General features: G+C 38.3%; 2 protein-coding genes across 4 annotated transcripts in view; one reads left to right on the top strand and one right to left on the bottom strand.

Annotated features, from left to right (window-relative positions):
• Nucleotides 1-13,960, top strand: part of fam171a2a (family with sequence similarity 171 member A2a) — a 50,794-nt gene extending 36,834 nt beyond the window's left edge. The window contains exons 4-8 of one of the 2 annotated variants that reach the window (XM_065252714.2): nucleotides 6,072-6,245; nucleotides 6,358-6,537; nucleotides 9,371-9,484; nucleotides 9,598-9,724; nucleotides 10,472-13,960. In XM_065252714.2, coding sequence (XP_065108786.1) covers nucleotides 6,072-6,245; nucleotides 6,358-6,537; nucleotides 9,371-9,484; nucleotides 9,598-9,724; nucleotides 10,472-11,942 — 2,066 coding nt within the window. In that variant the 3' untranslated portion in view covers nucleotides 11,943-13,960. The remainder of the gene's footprint in view (nucleotides 1-6,071; nucleotides 6,246-6,357; nucleotides 6,538-9,370; nucleotides 9,485-9,597; nucleotides 9,725-10,471) is intronic. The other variant, XM_065252715.2, reaches the window with a different exon arrangement.
• The window catches only part of LOC135768510 (trypsin-like), a 262,331-nt gene that overhangs the window by 168,042 nt on the left and 80,042 nt on the right, over nucleotides 1-14,247 (bottom strand). The window lies entirely within an intron of this gene.

Genomic DNA, 14,247 nt, shown 5'->3' on the forward strand with positions numbered 1-14,247 from the left:
ATATCATCAGGTCTTTCTGTATCTAAAGTGAATACAGAGAGGATCAAAGTCAGAGCAAGCAAACAGGTATTTCTGTGCTAAATAATAACGCATAGTGTCTATAAAATCATTAATTTCAGTGTTTTTCATGTTATAAATTAACGTTTAATGAATTGTAAATAAGGATTAGTTTTTATCAATTACAGTCACAGTCACAAATTATTTGTCATTTCTCATTTGTCGGGTTTTTTTTGGTCATGACTGCTTTGACGCGCTATCTCCAAATTAAATAAAAACACTGAATTAGCCGAGGTTTCCAAGGCAGAATCACCTTTGTTATTTTTTTTAGGTTTAGTTATCAAAATGTATTTTTGTGTGATGTTCTGTATAGATCTTGGCTTTAAAATGTTATGAGGAATAAATAAACAAATGTTGCCTTATATATTTTACCTTAAAAAAATAAATATATAAATGCATCGTCAGTTTTGTCTTCGTTCATCACTTGAAAGACAGTTTTGGTCACTTTAACAGAAAGTTGTTTATGTGTGCTGCTTGTGAAAGAAAATAAAAGTTAACAATTTGTACCTGGTCTGGCCCCCTCCCAACCCATGCAGACAAACATAGATATGATTCGATCGGTCGACTATGGAAAGATTCGACAATTCTGATTCAAATACGTAAATCCTTAGTCGAGGACACCCCTAGTGTTTTAGTCTTAGTTGGTTGGCTGGGTTAACTACGTGTGCTCTATCACATCATTAAAAGTCTTTATTGTGTTTTTATAAGTGTTTATTGGCGGCTGTAATGACAAGATTTGTGAAGGGATGTTACAGTATGTTTTGATATTATCTTGTTTTAGTTTATCTGTTGCTGGAGTTGCACTTAGTTAAGAATGAGAACATTTGAAAATCATTTTAAACAACCATGATTTCTATTTTTGTTTTTCATTTGTATTGCTTCCGTATTGTTGTCAGTAAGTGTACATCCGTGCAATAATAGTATGATTTTATACAGGTTGGTGGAGTATGTACACATATGGATATAATGTGGTTTCATAGATTCGTTATTTGAATGGCCTTCGTGTATGAAGAATTTTTGCCATACCCTAGGTTTTCGTGAAACGCCGCCACTGGGCTAAATGCTAACACATTCACAACACGTTGTACAAAGATTAAGTGTACGCATTGAAAAAAGATAGGTATGTATTAATTAGTCTAAGTTGGGGTAATAACATGGTAAAATATTGAAAAACTGTGGTGTTTTCCTTTAACTATAGTATACTATGCAAGGTTTTGCCGATATATATTATGATACAAGTGTATATATATATTAGTTTATTGCTCTGAATTTTATGAATCTATAGGTTATTTTTTAATCACTTTTTAAAAACGAAGTAATGAACGCAAGGTGATGTGACCCCGGAACACAAGTAGCAAAAAGCCAAAAATACATTGAATGGGTCAAAAATGTAAAATGTTTTTAAGATCATGTTCCATGAAGATATTTTTTAACATTTCCTATCGTAAATATATCTATTTTTTTGTGAGTGGATGCAGTTGCTAAAGACTTCATTTGGACAACTTTAAATGTGATTATCTCAATATTAAAATTTTTTTCACCCTCAGATTCCAGATTTTCAAATAGTTGTATCTCAGCCAATTATAACAAACCATACATCAATGGAAAGCGTATTTATTTAGAGTTCAGATGATGTATAAATCTAAATTTCTCTAAGTTGACCTTTATGACTGGCTTTTAGACTAGTCCAGGGTGATATAGTATATTGCAGGTATAAATATGTATGTAGTCATCAGTATACAGTATGTTCTCATATGATAGCAAACTGAAGTGTGATTTTTTTTTTTCATGCCTCAAAACCCATTACCATGGCAACTTTGGCAATGTCTGAGAGGCAAGTTTTTAAAGAGGAGGAGAATAATTCAAGTGTTTCATGATTCTGGCTCTGTTGCGTAGGAGGAACATGCAGTGCCAAACCTGATCTGAGATCTGCTGCTCTGCTCATGAGGTTTTACTGTCATACTGACCAATAGTTTACAGCTAAAAATGGTTTACATCATTCGAATCACAAGAATAGCTTTCCAAAGATATGTGACATTTTTAGCTTTTTGATTTGTTGTATTTGATAAAGTTTTCTGTCAAATAAGGCAGTGTCCCTCCCACTAGTAAGCGTGTTTGCCTGGGAGATGCAGAGCTGTAGCATTTCTTTTTATTCTGGTAAACAGTGAGTCAGGCAAACATACAGACAGAAGCAATCTTAAACTCTGAGCTGTAGTGTAGGTGGGTGTTTTAGATAAAATCATGCACCTCAGACCATTTGGGCTTTTGTTCAGAAACATGCAAATCTCCATGGTTCCAAAAGTATTTGGACAGTATCTACTGATACATATATCACAATTGATGTTTATTTAAAAAACAATATTTTTTAAAGCACTTAACATCCCCATTAACCAGAATTTGCAATCGACTATACTTGTGACGTATTTACGAATGAAACGAAATATACCACAAGATAAATAAATACATACCTATCTGTTTTCAATGCGTGCACTTTTAATCTTTGTACAGCGCTTCTTGAATGTGTTAGCATTTAGCCTAGCCCCATTCATTCCTATGGCTCCAAACAAACGTTTTATTTGTGCCACCATACTTACTCGTGTAACTACTCATGTAACAGTCTTTAAATAGGGAAAACATGGAAGTGTTTGGTGGCTTCTAAATTCATCACTGTTTGGATCCTAAGAAATGAATGGGGAAAGGCTAAATGCTAACAGATTCACGATAGGCTGTACAAAGATTAAGTGCACGCATTTAAAAAAAGATAAGGATGTTTTAATTCATCTAAGTTGAGAACATATAAAAATATTGAAAAACTGTGCTGTTTTCCTTTAAGCTCACTTTAGACATATACGTTTGGGTTGTTGTTTGCTTTAAAGATAAATATAACAACAAAACTTGGCAAAGGATGAAACTATTTTTCAATGGGTTAAGACTAAGAGAAAATAAGAAATGAGATAAGAAAGAGGAGGGGGTCTTCTCAAAATAAAATGCTGAGAATCCAGCAGGAGTGTGAGCTGAATGTAAAGTCCCTGAGATCTACTCAAATAAACAACTTCCAGGCACAGGGCTTTTTGAAATACAGAAAGCTATTGAGTGATTTTCTATGCTGTAAATCAAACCATTGATCAAATGGCACAGTGCAGGTGATCTCTATAGAATAGACATGTTCATTCATTCTTATGTGGGTCATTTAGTGACAGAGCTAACGTATTCAAGCTTTGAAAGTACACCAACCTTTTTGACAAACAGCTACTCTACCCCGAACAAAGATTATGTGTACGAACATATAAACGTACTTATGTACCTGAACTAATTCATGCTTTCACTAATTCAAAGAAAGACATCACCATAAAGAAATGCTGATAGCATAGACATGAACATAAAAGTGAAGTGAATCATTTCAAATGATAAATGACACACATTAGATACATTTTTGTTTAGTGAGCAGATGGTATACATTTAGTGACCTCTGACCTCATACAGGCCACAACAACAGTTGATTGTGTCTGATTGTGGAGGGTAACAGCCACTAAGCATTAACTTGCATTGTTTTCCTCAGACAGCTTGCCACAAGGTCACCAATACCTATAGCATTCAAAGTCCTGTGCACAAAAGCCCCAATGATGCCACTTAATGAATATGAATGGCTTTGTTATGGAAATGGTGATACATTTCCGGTGGGGTTAAGTGAAATGCACTTTAGTCATTTATTATGAGTAGTATGTTTTGTTGGTGAGCTTGTTCCCTCAGGAGTTGTAATTTTCTGCCTTAAATTAGAATGATGGATTTACTGCAATGTCATTGAATGTTATCTGATTTTGTGCCTCAATACTCAAATGTATGGTAATCTCCAAATTAATTTCAGACTCAATAGCACTTCGTTCACACTGCAGGCTGAAATGACCCAATTCCGATTAGTTTTTTTTTTTCCCTACACTTGGGTGTGTGGTCCTGAATCCGATAGGTATCCGATCTTTTGAAATGCAACCCCTGTCTGAACACCCAGGCCACATGTATCCGACTCGTATGTCATTGATACGCTACAAACGTCATAATTCTGCGTTAAAGTAGGCGGGAACGTTAGCTACTTCCGCAAACAACGAGTGACGTTGTTGACCGTTGAGTACTCTTCTGCATGCGGTCATTTCTGGGTCATTTCACGTTAACACAGGAGATCACAAAAGGTCGCATTTAATTGGAAATTTGAACGGCCTTGCAAAAAAATCTAATTTTTTCAAAAAATCGGAATTGAGCATTAAGAACGTAGCCTTCCTTTATGACCAGTTTTATTGCCTGTTAATTTTTATGTGTAATCCAGCAAAAAATTCAGGGACATTATATTATTCTATAATATTTGTATTATTATTTTCAAACCAGTTCAGTTGTATTCATATAGCACTTTTCCCCATGCACGTTGCTCAAATTACACGAAACATTTCAGAAATTTTTTTTAAGTTTTATGAGTCCCTATTTTATCATAAAGCAACACTATGTAGTTTTTTTACCTTTAAATAATGTCTCTAAAATTATTTCAGTAATAGAACAACTTTTAACTGGACAAATTGTACTGTTGCTGCAACCTGAGCAGCCTCCTAGCTGCTACAAGCACACTCTGAAAGTAGCGGTGGAGGGTAGAGCACACAGCCCCGCCCCTCCCCCTGCCTGCAGAAGAGTGTCTGATACCAGGCACTGTTGCGCTTTTCAACCACATGGGGGAGCTGTACATGGAAACTACATAGTGTTGCTTTAATAATATCAAAATTTTCTTTGCAAACCCCAAGTGAGCAACCAATAGGTTACTGTGGCACTTAAGGAAATAAATTAAATTATACCTTATTTGTATAGCTTTGGACTTATCCATGCAAATGTAAAGGAACAATAAACTTAATGAGGTATTAATAAAATTAAAAGTGATATTCATGCATCCCTCTGGTAGTAGACATGAAGCGTGAAGTGGATTCTCTACTGTCTACAACAAATCAAAATGCCTCGCCAGTTGACCATGCACCAGTCTCAAATAGACCGTTCTGTTCTTTTACTGCCTAAATCATAGTTAAGTGGGATCAACCCATCTGCATCTCATTCTTTGTGCAATCCCAAAAGAATCTGATGCTTTTTTTGGCTAGACGCTGTTGCAGCCCTCCTTGTCATCATGCAGAATGCAAATTGCTGCTAGTGCCACAAAATGCAATTAAACTAAGTGTCAAAAATCTGATCGCACTTGTCTGAATTGGCTGGTGCACTTGTTGGTTTCTGTTGCTCTCAAGGGCGATGGTAAGATTAATGGTATTAAGTTTAATTTTAGTTTGTTGTGGACTGACTGTATTGCTTTAAATGTCACATGCATGGGGAAGAGACCATAGTACGGATGATAGACGGATATGATAAGTAAACGAATAAATAATTGTGAAATAAATCCCTGCACGCTTTTATTGGGCTCTAACCACTGCTATGCTATCCCGTATGTCTGAGCCGATCAGTGACCGGCTTTCCCAGTACTAATCGGAGTAGACAGCCTGCAGTGAGAGATCCACGGTTGTATTTTTAGGCCTTCCTACTTGCCTGTGGAGTGGAGGAGGGTAAAGGATTGATCCATAGTGTGGATTTTGGGTTCTTGTGCAGCATTTTCAAGATCTGTTTTTAGCAGTTCCTTAAAATCATATGTCCTACTTTGCATATTTCGTAACATTTTCCCAAAAATCCACGCACACGCACGAGACGGGAAAAGTGCAGTAGCATTCACAGTAGAGAGAGGTTTAATCACTCACTCATTATCACAGCAAGAGTGCCTACAGGAAGCGGTTCTTCCTATAAAACTGCATTTAGAAGTGAATCACTTGGAAACAACGCACCCCACAGCTGCTCATTATTAGAGTTGGAAACTGAGAAGTTATTCAGAAACCACTTCAATTAACGAAAACAGGATACTGAAAATACAAATGCTTTTCATTAAATGTCTAGTCATCATTTTATTTGTGCATAACAATAAAATGGTTGTAACAATAATAAAATAGTTGGCTGTTGTCTAGGCACCCGGAGACATCCGTGGGTACAACTTCAGAGGAAAGCCATCCGGCCGGCCCTAAACGCCTCCCAAATCACCCTCTCTGCCCTGCTGACCTCCTCCCGCAGTCAGTATGAGCTCGGGGGCTTCCCCTACCCCCTCGCCTTAGAGAACAACTCAACGGGTGAGTTTATCCAATTTTCAACAAAAAAAAATGTTGTATGGGTACATCACTGTTTTTTTATGTAAGTGGAGGCCTGGTGGGGTAAAATCTGTTATGATCTGTCACGATTCAGGGCCCAATAGTAGCTGGACGGAGCTGACTGCTGTGGCTGCAATGTATGCTCAGCTCACCGGCCCCAATGGCACTGAGGTTCAAGTGTCTGAACCCATTCACATCTCTATCCCACTTCCATCTGACTCGCCTCTCAAGACTGCCACAAGTGTCCCCATCTGGAGGTTTGACGACAGGATAGGTAAAGCACTTATAATAATATTCGCATTTAATATTACATCACAGTAATCATGTCATTAGCTTATGGGGCTTATGTTATAATAATTGTTTCATTTTAATTGTATGAATGATAGTATCACAAGCTATAAGACTTAAACTGGCGGCAACCTTTGGATTCTCTAACCATTTAGGGTATGTCGCCCCCCTATAAAAAAGGGGAATACCAGCTATCACATCAAGATGTCATACATAAAGCTGTAGTATGTCATGTATCCATTGTTTAAATACTGTTATTATGGCTTAAAGGGACACTCCACTTTTTTGAAAATATGCTCATTTTCCAGCTCCCGTAGAGTTAAACATTTGATTCTTACCGTTTTGGAATCCATTCAGCTGATCTCCGGGTCTGGCCGTAGCACTTTTAGCATAGCTTAGCATAATCAATTGAATCTGATTAGACCATTAGCATTGCCCTAAAACATAACCAGAGAGTTTCGATATTTTTCCCCATTTAAAACATGACTCTTTTGTAGTTACATCGTGTACTAAGACTGACGGAAAATTAAAAGTTGTGATTTTCTAGGCAGATATGGTTAGGAACTATACTCTCATTCTGGCGTAATAATCGAGAACTTTGCTGCTGTAACATGGCTGCAGGAGGCGCAATGATATTACGCAGGAGCTGAAAATAGTCCCCTTGATTACTTTCAATAGCAGGGGACTATTTTCGGGCACTGCGTAATATCACGTAGATTCCAAAACAGTAAAAATCAAATGTTTAACTCTAGGGAAGCTGGAAAATTTGCATATTTTCAAAAAAAGTGTCCCTTTAATATCTAAAGTAGCATACAAGTGGTAACTACTTGTAGGTTAAATACCCCATCAAAAATTATCTCTTTATTTAGACGACATAATGCTACTTTCTGTTTTTTTATTTAGGTCACTGATAACGTGATGGTGTAATTCAAGTTTACTGAATATTGGTGTGTTACATACTTTTCCCTATGTCTATTCTGGATTTCAAAGTTTGATGAAAGATTCATTTGGTCTCTCTCTGCTCTACTGAGAAATCTCAAATAATTTTAATGTAAGCAGCTTAGTCTATGGCAGCCTAATCCCAGCTCCCTATTAACCCTAAGATTGCCTTAAACTGGTATTTGAAGGAATTTATAGGTACTTTAAAGATTGCTGACAATGCATGTAAGACTTGTCTATTAATCCATATCAATCACAACACTCTGATGGCTGTCTGTGACTGAGTCAGCAATGCTGAAAAACACCTCCACACATTTGACTCATGGTTTTAATTGGATTACACTGAGATTTTCTGTTGTCGGAGTGTCGCCCCCTACAGGTTTTAAATATGTTTGACTTATATGGCATGGATTTAGATAAAGATTTAGCATTATCTTTAATGCAGTGATAATCAACAAATAAACATTTTATATAATCACAATCTGTAACATAAAATTCTCAAAAAAACTCTTAATCCTTCTTTGTACTAAAATAAGAAATGTTTTCTGTGTTTTTAAGAGAAATAGCAGTCTTGGAAAACCAAATCGCAGTTTCATAATAACAGGCAAAAAGAGCATAAGAATATAAATCGAATGTTTGTGCTGTTATTCACACTTCTTCTTTCTGAAGTGCGTCTTCATAACGCAGTGTACAGCTTTTCACAGTAACACAGCTGCTCAAGTAGAGCGTAACAATTACCAGGATACCCAATCTGGATATGAACTACTCGCAATGAGTAGCGTTTATGAAAAGGCATACTTAATATTCATTTTGTGTGGGTGGTCACTGGGTTTGAGATAAAAGATAACACTGTAGTTCTGCAAAACAGGGTCTGTACTCCTGCGTGGTGTGTTTTTGTGCACGCAAAAGGTCAGATGCACTTATGTGGTCTACAAAAACACTACAAAAGATTCTGTTGTCGAGAGCTTTGCTCTGTATAATGTAGAAAAGTGGATGCCGGGAATGTGAAGGCAAAATCAGAGCTCAAACCAAGAGCCACAAACTTACAGTTTCACACACCTCTCCCACCCTACTTTAAAAATGCCCCCGTGTGTTCAAATAATAAAAAGCACCGCCTCCCTAAACTCTGCCATGCGTCCACTGAAACTGTATTTGTTTTGGAGATAAATCATAGACAAAAGGGGTCAAAGCAAAGGCTGTTGCACATGGACCTAGGAGGGACTTGCTATTCTTGGAAAGCCCCCTGTTTTTAAACACAGGCCTTTCTTAGCACAGAGCACCTCCTAGTGTGCTTAACTACACATTGCACACAATTGCTTGGGCCTGCAGGAGGAAGCTGTGGAAGTAGACATAAGGAAATCTAAGGAACTGATTTTAGATCCAGTCTGATTTTATTTGAGATGATTTTATGTTTCTTGTCACTGTTACTATATTTGTTGAGGTAATGAATGGTTTATTTTTTGGACTTTGACACATTGCCACACATTGACACGATTTCATTTTACACGCTCCAGTTAGGATCCAGTATAGGAGGGAATTTTGCCTTTAGTGGTTGGAGACATTTGTAATCGTATTTGTCAGAGTTTACCCTGTCAGGAGACATTAACTCCCTCTGCTCTTCTGTCTGTCCTCAGGGGCTTTTTTGCAAAAATCATGCCCCCATTATCCTGCCTCGGTGCTTTATATCCCATTTCCTCTGTTTTAAATAATATTGAAATGTAACCTAGACTGATCCTAGACCTAAAAAGACTTTTTAATGAAGAAAATGTGAAGAAAATCAGTTTGGGACTGATCTGGCACATTGGCCATTTTATTGAGCATTTCCTATAAGCTCAAGCAAGATCTCATTGTATTTAATCCATTTACTGTTTTTGTTGCAGGTCTATGGGTGCGAAGCGGTGCTGGCTACATCAAAAAGGATGGCACCCAGATGACATGGAGTTTTATAGCTCCAAATTTAGGATACTGGCTTGCAGCATTTCCATCAACGTTAGGTGAGATCAGCAGCAGTCACGTGGTATCTGATATTGCATTTCACAATTGTTATCTGAAGCAATTTTTTTGCATTATCAAGAATGGCTGCAAATAAACGTAATTTCTGTTTCAGGGAGTGGTCTGAATCCCACTGGTTTAAGGGACATCACTACCTACCATACCATCTTCCTGCTTGCGATTTTGGGTGCCATGGCCCTTTTAGTTCTTATTCTGCTGTGTTTGCTACTGTACTACTGCAGGTATGTGCTTGGTGATGTGGTCTGAATAAGCCTATCTAAATCCAAAGATAGTTATAAATGTACTACCTGACAAGATCAAGATTTCATTCAGCTTCCTCTGCAAATACATATATTAAACAGGATTTCCACGGGTACTTGAAATTCTTGAAAGTTAGTGAATCTGGGGGGAAAATAAATTCAAGGCCCTGGGAAGTTATATCTTCTGTATGTGAATGTTGATTCATACCAAAATGCTTTTTTGCATAGTTGTGTTTGACACTTGAAAACGTCTCGGGTTACGTATGTAACTGTTGTTCCCTGAGTAGGGAACGAGATGCTGCGTCTTCCTTCCATACTTCATGCATCCCTGTAAAGCTGTCTTTGGCAATATTTCAGATAGCAATATACTTCCTGGTTCCTGCGTCAACCTGTCTTTGTTGTTAAGCCTCACCATTGGTTGAATTTGATATACACATTAAGACGCACTTACCCCTGGAGGCGTCTCCAAAGTGTCACTGCAGTGACACAGCGCGAGTTCCCTTGAAAGGGAACTGTAACAATGTATCTGAAAATGTAACCTTGCTCTCACTTGAAATGTGTCCCCACATTTAGTCCTTGAATTTAAGGGGAATTGGACCTGGAAAGTACTTGAAAGGTCCTTGATTTTGAAGTTAACTGAGGTGTGGGATTAAATAGTATTTCTAATTCGTTAAAAATATAAATATTTCTCTTTTTAGTATAACGTCAAACTTTTTAAATTTTTTCCAGAAGGCGATGTCTGAAACCTCGACAGCATCGTCGTAAAATGCATCACTCTTCAACTCTGGAGAGCTCAAAGAGAGACCAGGGCACATCCACCTCTCACCTCAATCTCATCAGCAGCGGACACATGGAGACAACATCTTCAACCCCCAATCCTGACGGCATCCGATCCATTCTTTCCTCTGACCGCGAAACCCCCCGAGAAGACTTCTACAGATACGCCCCTACCCAGAGACTACGAGACGCAAAGAGAGGAGAGAGCCTCCCGTTAAAAGCTATTCGATCTACAAACACAGGAACCCGAGACCCACTCCTGCAAGACGACTACAGCAGAAGTTACAGCTCTGCAGAGGACTCTGATGAACGCAGATACCCACATCATAATGCTAAAGACAATCAAGGCTATTCATCAGGTCCTCCTTCACCGCCTCCCCTTTTGCCACCATTTGCTGGCCACTACCAGGAGCATCGGGACAGCAATCCTCCCGAGTATTACGCATCCCAGCCAGGCGATCACCTAAGTCGGCCCAGTTCACTCAACACCCAGCCTGGGCAGCTGATCTTCTGTCACTCCATGGAACAGATGAAGGAGAGCATGTACCACAGCATGGTGCCCACATTGGTCATCCCTGCACATTACATGCATATGTCCTCCGACCTATCAGCTGTAGAGCAAGCAATGGAAAGACAGCAACAGCTGCAGCATGATACAGAAGGCATCCAGGTTAGCTTGACACTACCACGGCAATCGAGTCAACACCAAAAGCAACAACAGCAGGCCAAGAACGAGGAGGAGGAGGAAGAGTCGAGCCCACAAGCTGAAGATCCATCAGAGAAGAACTGGGAATCTGAACAATCTACCGCTCCGGTCCGTATCCCCGTTTTGTTCAACGACTCCACCATTGCGCAAATGAATGGAGAGCTGCAAGCGATGACGGAGAAGAAACTGCTGGAGCTCGGGGTCAAACCGCATCCCCGTGCCTGGTTTGTTTCCCTCGACGGTCGTTCAAACTCTCTCGTTAGACATTCCTACATTGAGCTGGGCAACGAATTAAAGGGGACTAGTAGTGTACCCCAGGAGCACCGTGCAGAAATGCACCCCGCAAGCTCAGGGAAGTCATCTCAGCGAAAAGTGAAAGAGGGAAGGGAAAGAAAAGCTCAAGGCAAGATTTATTCCAAGCTTCCAGTTATAGACACGCCAGACTCGAGCAGCGAAAGCCAATCAGCCATGTACTCACCTGAGGAGAACTCCACAGCCCCACTGCTCAATGATGCCTCTCAGAAAAAAGGCGGGACTTTCCCTCGTAAAGGACGTAGTCGAGACGACAGCACCCAAAGTAGCGCCAGCGAGGTCCACAGAGATTGTGTCACCAGCCCTGACGATGACAACGAAGGAGAAGACAAAGATGAAGATGGAGAGAATAAAAAGAGCCCCTGGCAAAAGCGTGAAGAGAGACCTCTTATGGTTTTTAAGTAACTCATTACTGTTCAGGGCACCATCTTGACTACACCATCATCTCTATTCGATGCTCATCGGAGTTTGAAAGATACAGAACTGGAAAGGAGTCACATGATGGCAGGATTGAAGGCATGGCACTTACCTGAGAGAGCATCAAGACTGGGCACCAAGAATAAGCACTGAATCTTACTTGTTCGAAAGCATCTTAGATGACCTTCAACTCTTGCTGTGTAGAAAATAACATCTGATTTAATTCTGGCACCGGTTCCTCAGACCAGAGAGACCTGTAATTTTAAATCCTAACTTTGCTCAAGATGTCTTGCCCTAATATTTTCCTTAAGTGATGCCCAGCTTTTATAAGAATGACCACAATGAGCCATTTTAAAGCAAAGCAATCCATAAGCCTTAAAGAGCTTTTATTTTGTTTCAATGAACGAGTCGATGAAAAAGAGGGCTTTTAAATATTTTTAAAATAGTTTTATTGTAGTGTTGGATTTACTCAAACTTTTAACTGGTTTATATGACTACGTAGAGCTGAACTTTCAAGATGTGTGGATAAATGTGAGAATCATCCATTTTACAAGTGAAATGATTGCTGAATAAACTGGGTTACGCATGTGACTCCTAATGACACTGTATTTTGTATTGTTGGTTAAGGACGCCCTTTTGTACTGATCTAAAACCAATGTTGCTGTTTCTTTTAAGGATAGATAGGAAAGCTGCTTTTAAAGGATTAGTCCATTTTCTTAAAAAAAATCCAGATAATTTACTCACCACCATGTCATCCAAAATGTTGATGTCTTTCTTTGTTCAGTCGATAAGAAATTATGTTTTTTGAGGAAAACATTGCAGGATTTTTCTCATTTTAATGGACTTTAATAGAACCCAACACTAACACTTAACTCAACACTTAACAGTTTTTTCAACGGAGTTTCAAAGGACTATAAACAATCCCAAACGAGGCATACGGGTCTTATCTAGTGAAACCATTGTCATTTTTGATAAGAAAAATAAATATGCTCTTTTAAACCACAACTTCTCATCTAGCTCTGGTCGTGTGATGCGCCAGCACGACTTCACGCAATACGTCATGAAATCAAGAGGTCACAGAGGACGAACGCGAAACTATGCCCCAGTGTTTACAAGTGTGGGGAAAGAGGACCGTTCCGATGTTGTTGTATGTCAACTGATACTAATTAATGTCTTTGTGTCAGTTTATTGTTTAAAATGGTCCGCAAATATGCGTTTCATATATGTAACACGTGACCTTTTGATGTCATTACGCAATTATGTGAGATCGCACTGGCGCTTTTCAGGACTGGAGATCGATGAGAAGTTGTGGTTTAAAAGTGCATATTTTTTATTTTTCTTGTCAAAAATGACAATAGTTTCGGTAGATACGGCCCTTATGCCTTGTTTGGGATCGTTTAGAGTCCTTTGAAACTCCATTGAAAAAAACTGTTAAATGTTGAGTTAAGTATTAAGTGTTAAAATGAGAAAAATCCTGCAATGTTTTCCTAAAAAAACATAATTTCTTCTCGACTGAACAAAAAAAAGACATCAACATTTTGGATGACATGGTGGTGAGTAAATTATTTGGATTTTTTTTTTTTAAGAAAATTGACTAATCCTTTAAAATATGAATTAAATGTTCAAAGCAGAACACAGTTTGTACTCTGAATATGCCTTTCTATTTGGGTCAGGGCAGCAATAGAAATTGTGTTTTAAGAAAATGAAGGTTCTTAACCTTGGACACCTGTGACAATGTTTTCGCACTAATCTTTGCTGAACTTTTGCCATGAATCAGAACCACTGCAACTGTGGAGCTAAAATTTTCTCTTTTTCTTTTATGGACTTTTTAAGTTTTTGTGGTGTGACTGAAGAAAAAGATTGTGCTTGAAATGGATGTGCATGGATAAATTTACATATATTGTACCAAGTATTTTTGTAAACGCAAGTATTGTTCGATTAAGCGCTCTTACTAAACTCTGTGAACCACTTATTTGTAAGTAACACCTTAGTAAATTTACACTCTCAATTCAGTGTTATGCATTTTATTGTTCAGCCTCTACTACCATCAAATCTCATTCTACTGTACCTGTTATTTTCAATCAGCAATTGACATTTTTAGTTAAAACATTTGCATAAAAAATACTGATGAATTTATGTTAATCTGCAATACCGCGATTATCCACTAGATGGCATACTTAACCCAATGTATATAAAAAATGAAGACAAAACATTATTTACTAAATTTAAACGCTATGTTTTGATAATCGTTCTGAATCTCATCTCTTTATCTCTTTCAAAATTCCTTCACAAA

The sequence above is a fragment of the Paramisgurnus dabryanus genome, chromosome 3 (assembly GCF_030506205.2).
Source record: "Paramisgurnus dabryanus chromosome 3, PD_genome_1.1, whole genome shotgun sequence".
Classification (NCBI taxonomy): Eukaryota; Metazoa; Chordata; class Actinopteri; order Cypriniformes; family Cobitidae; genus Paramisgurnus; species Paramisgurnus dabryanus.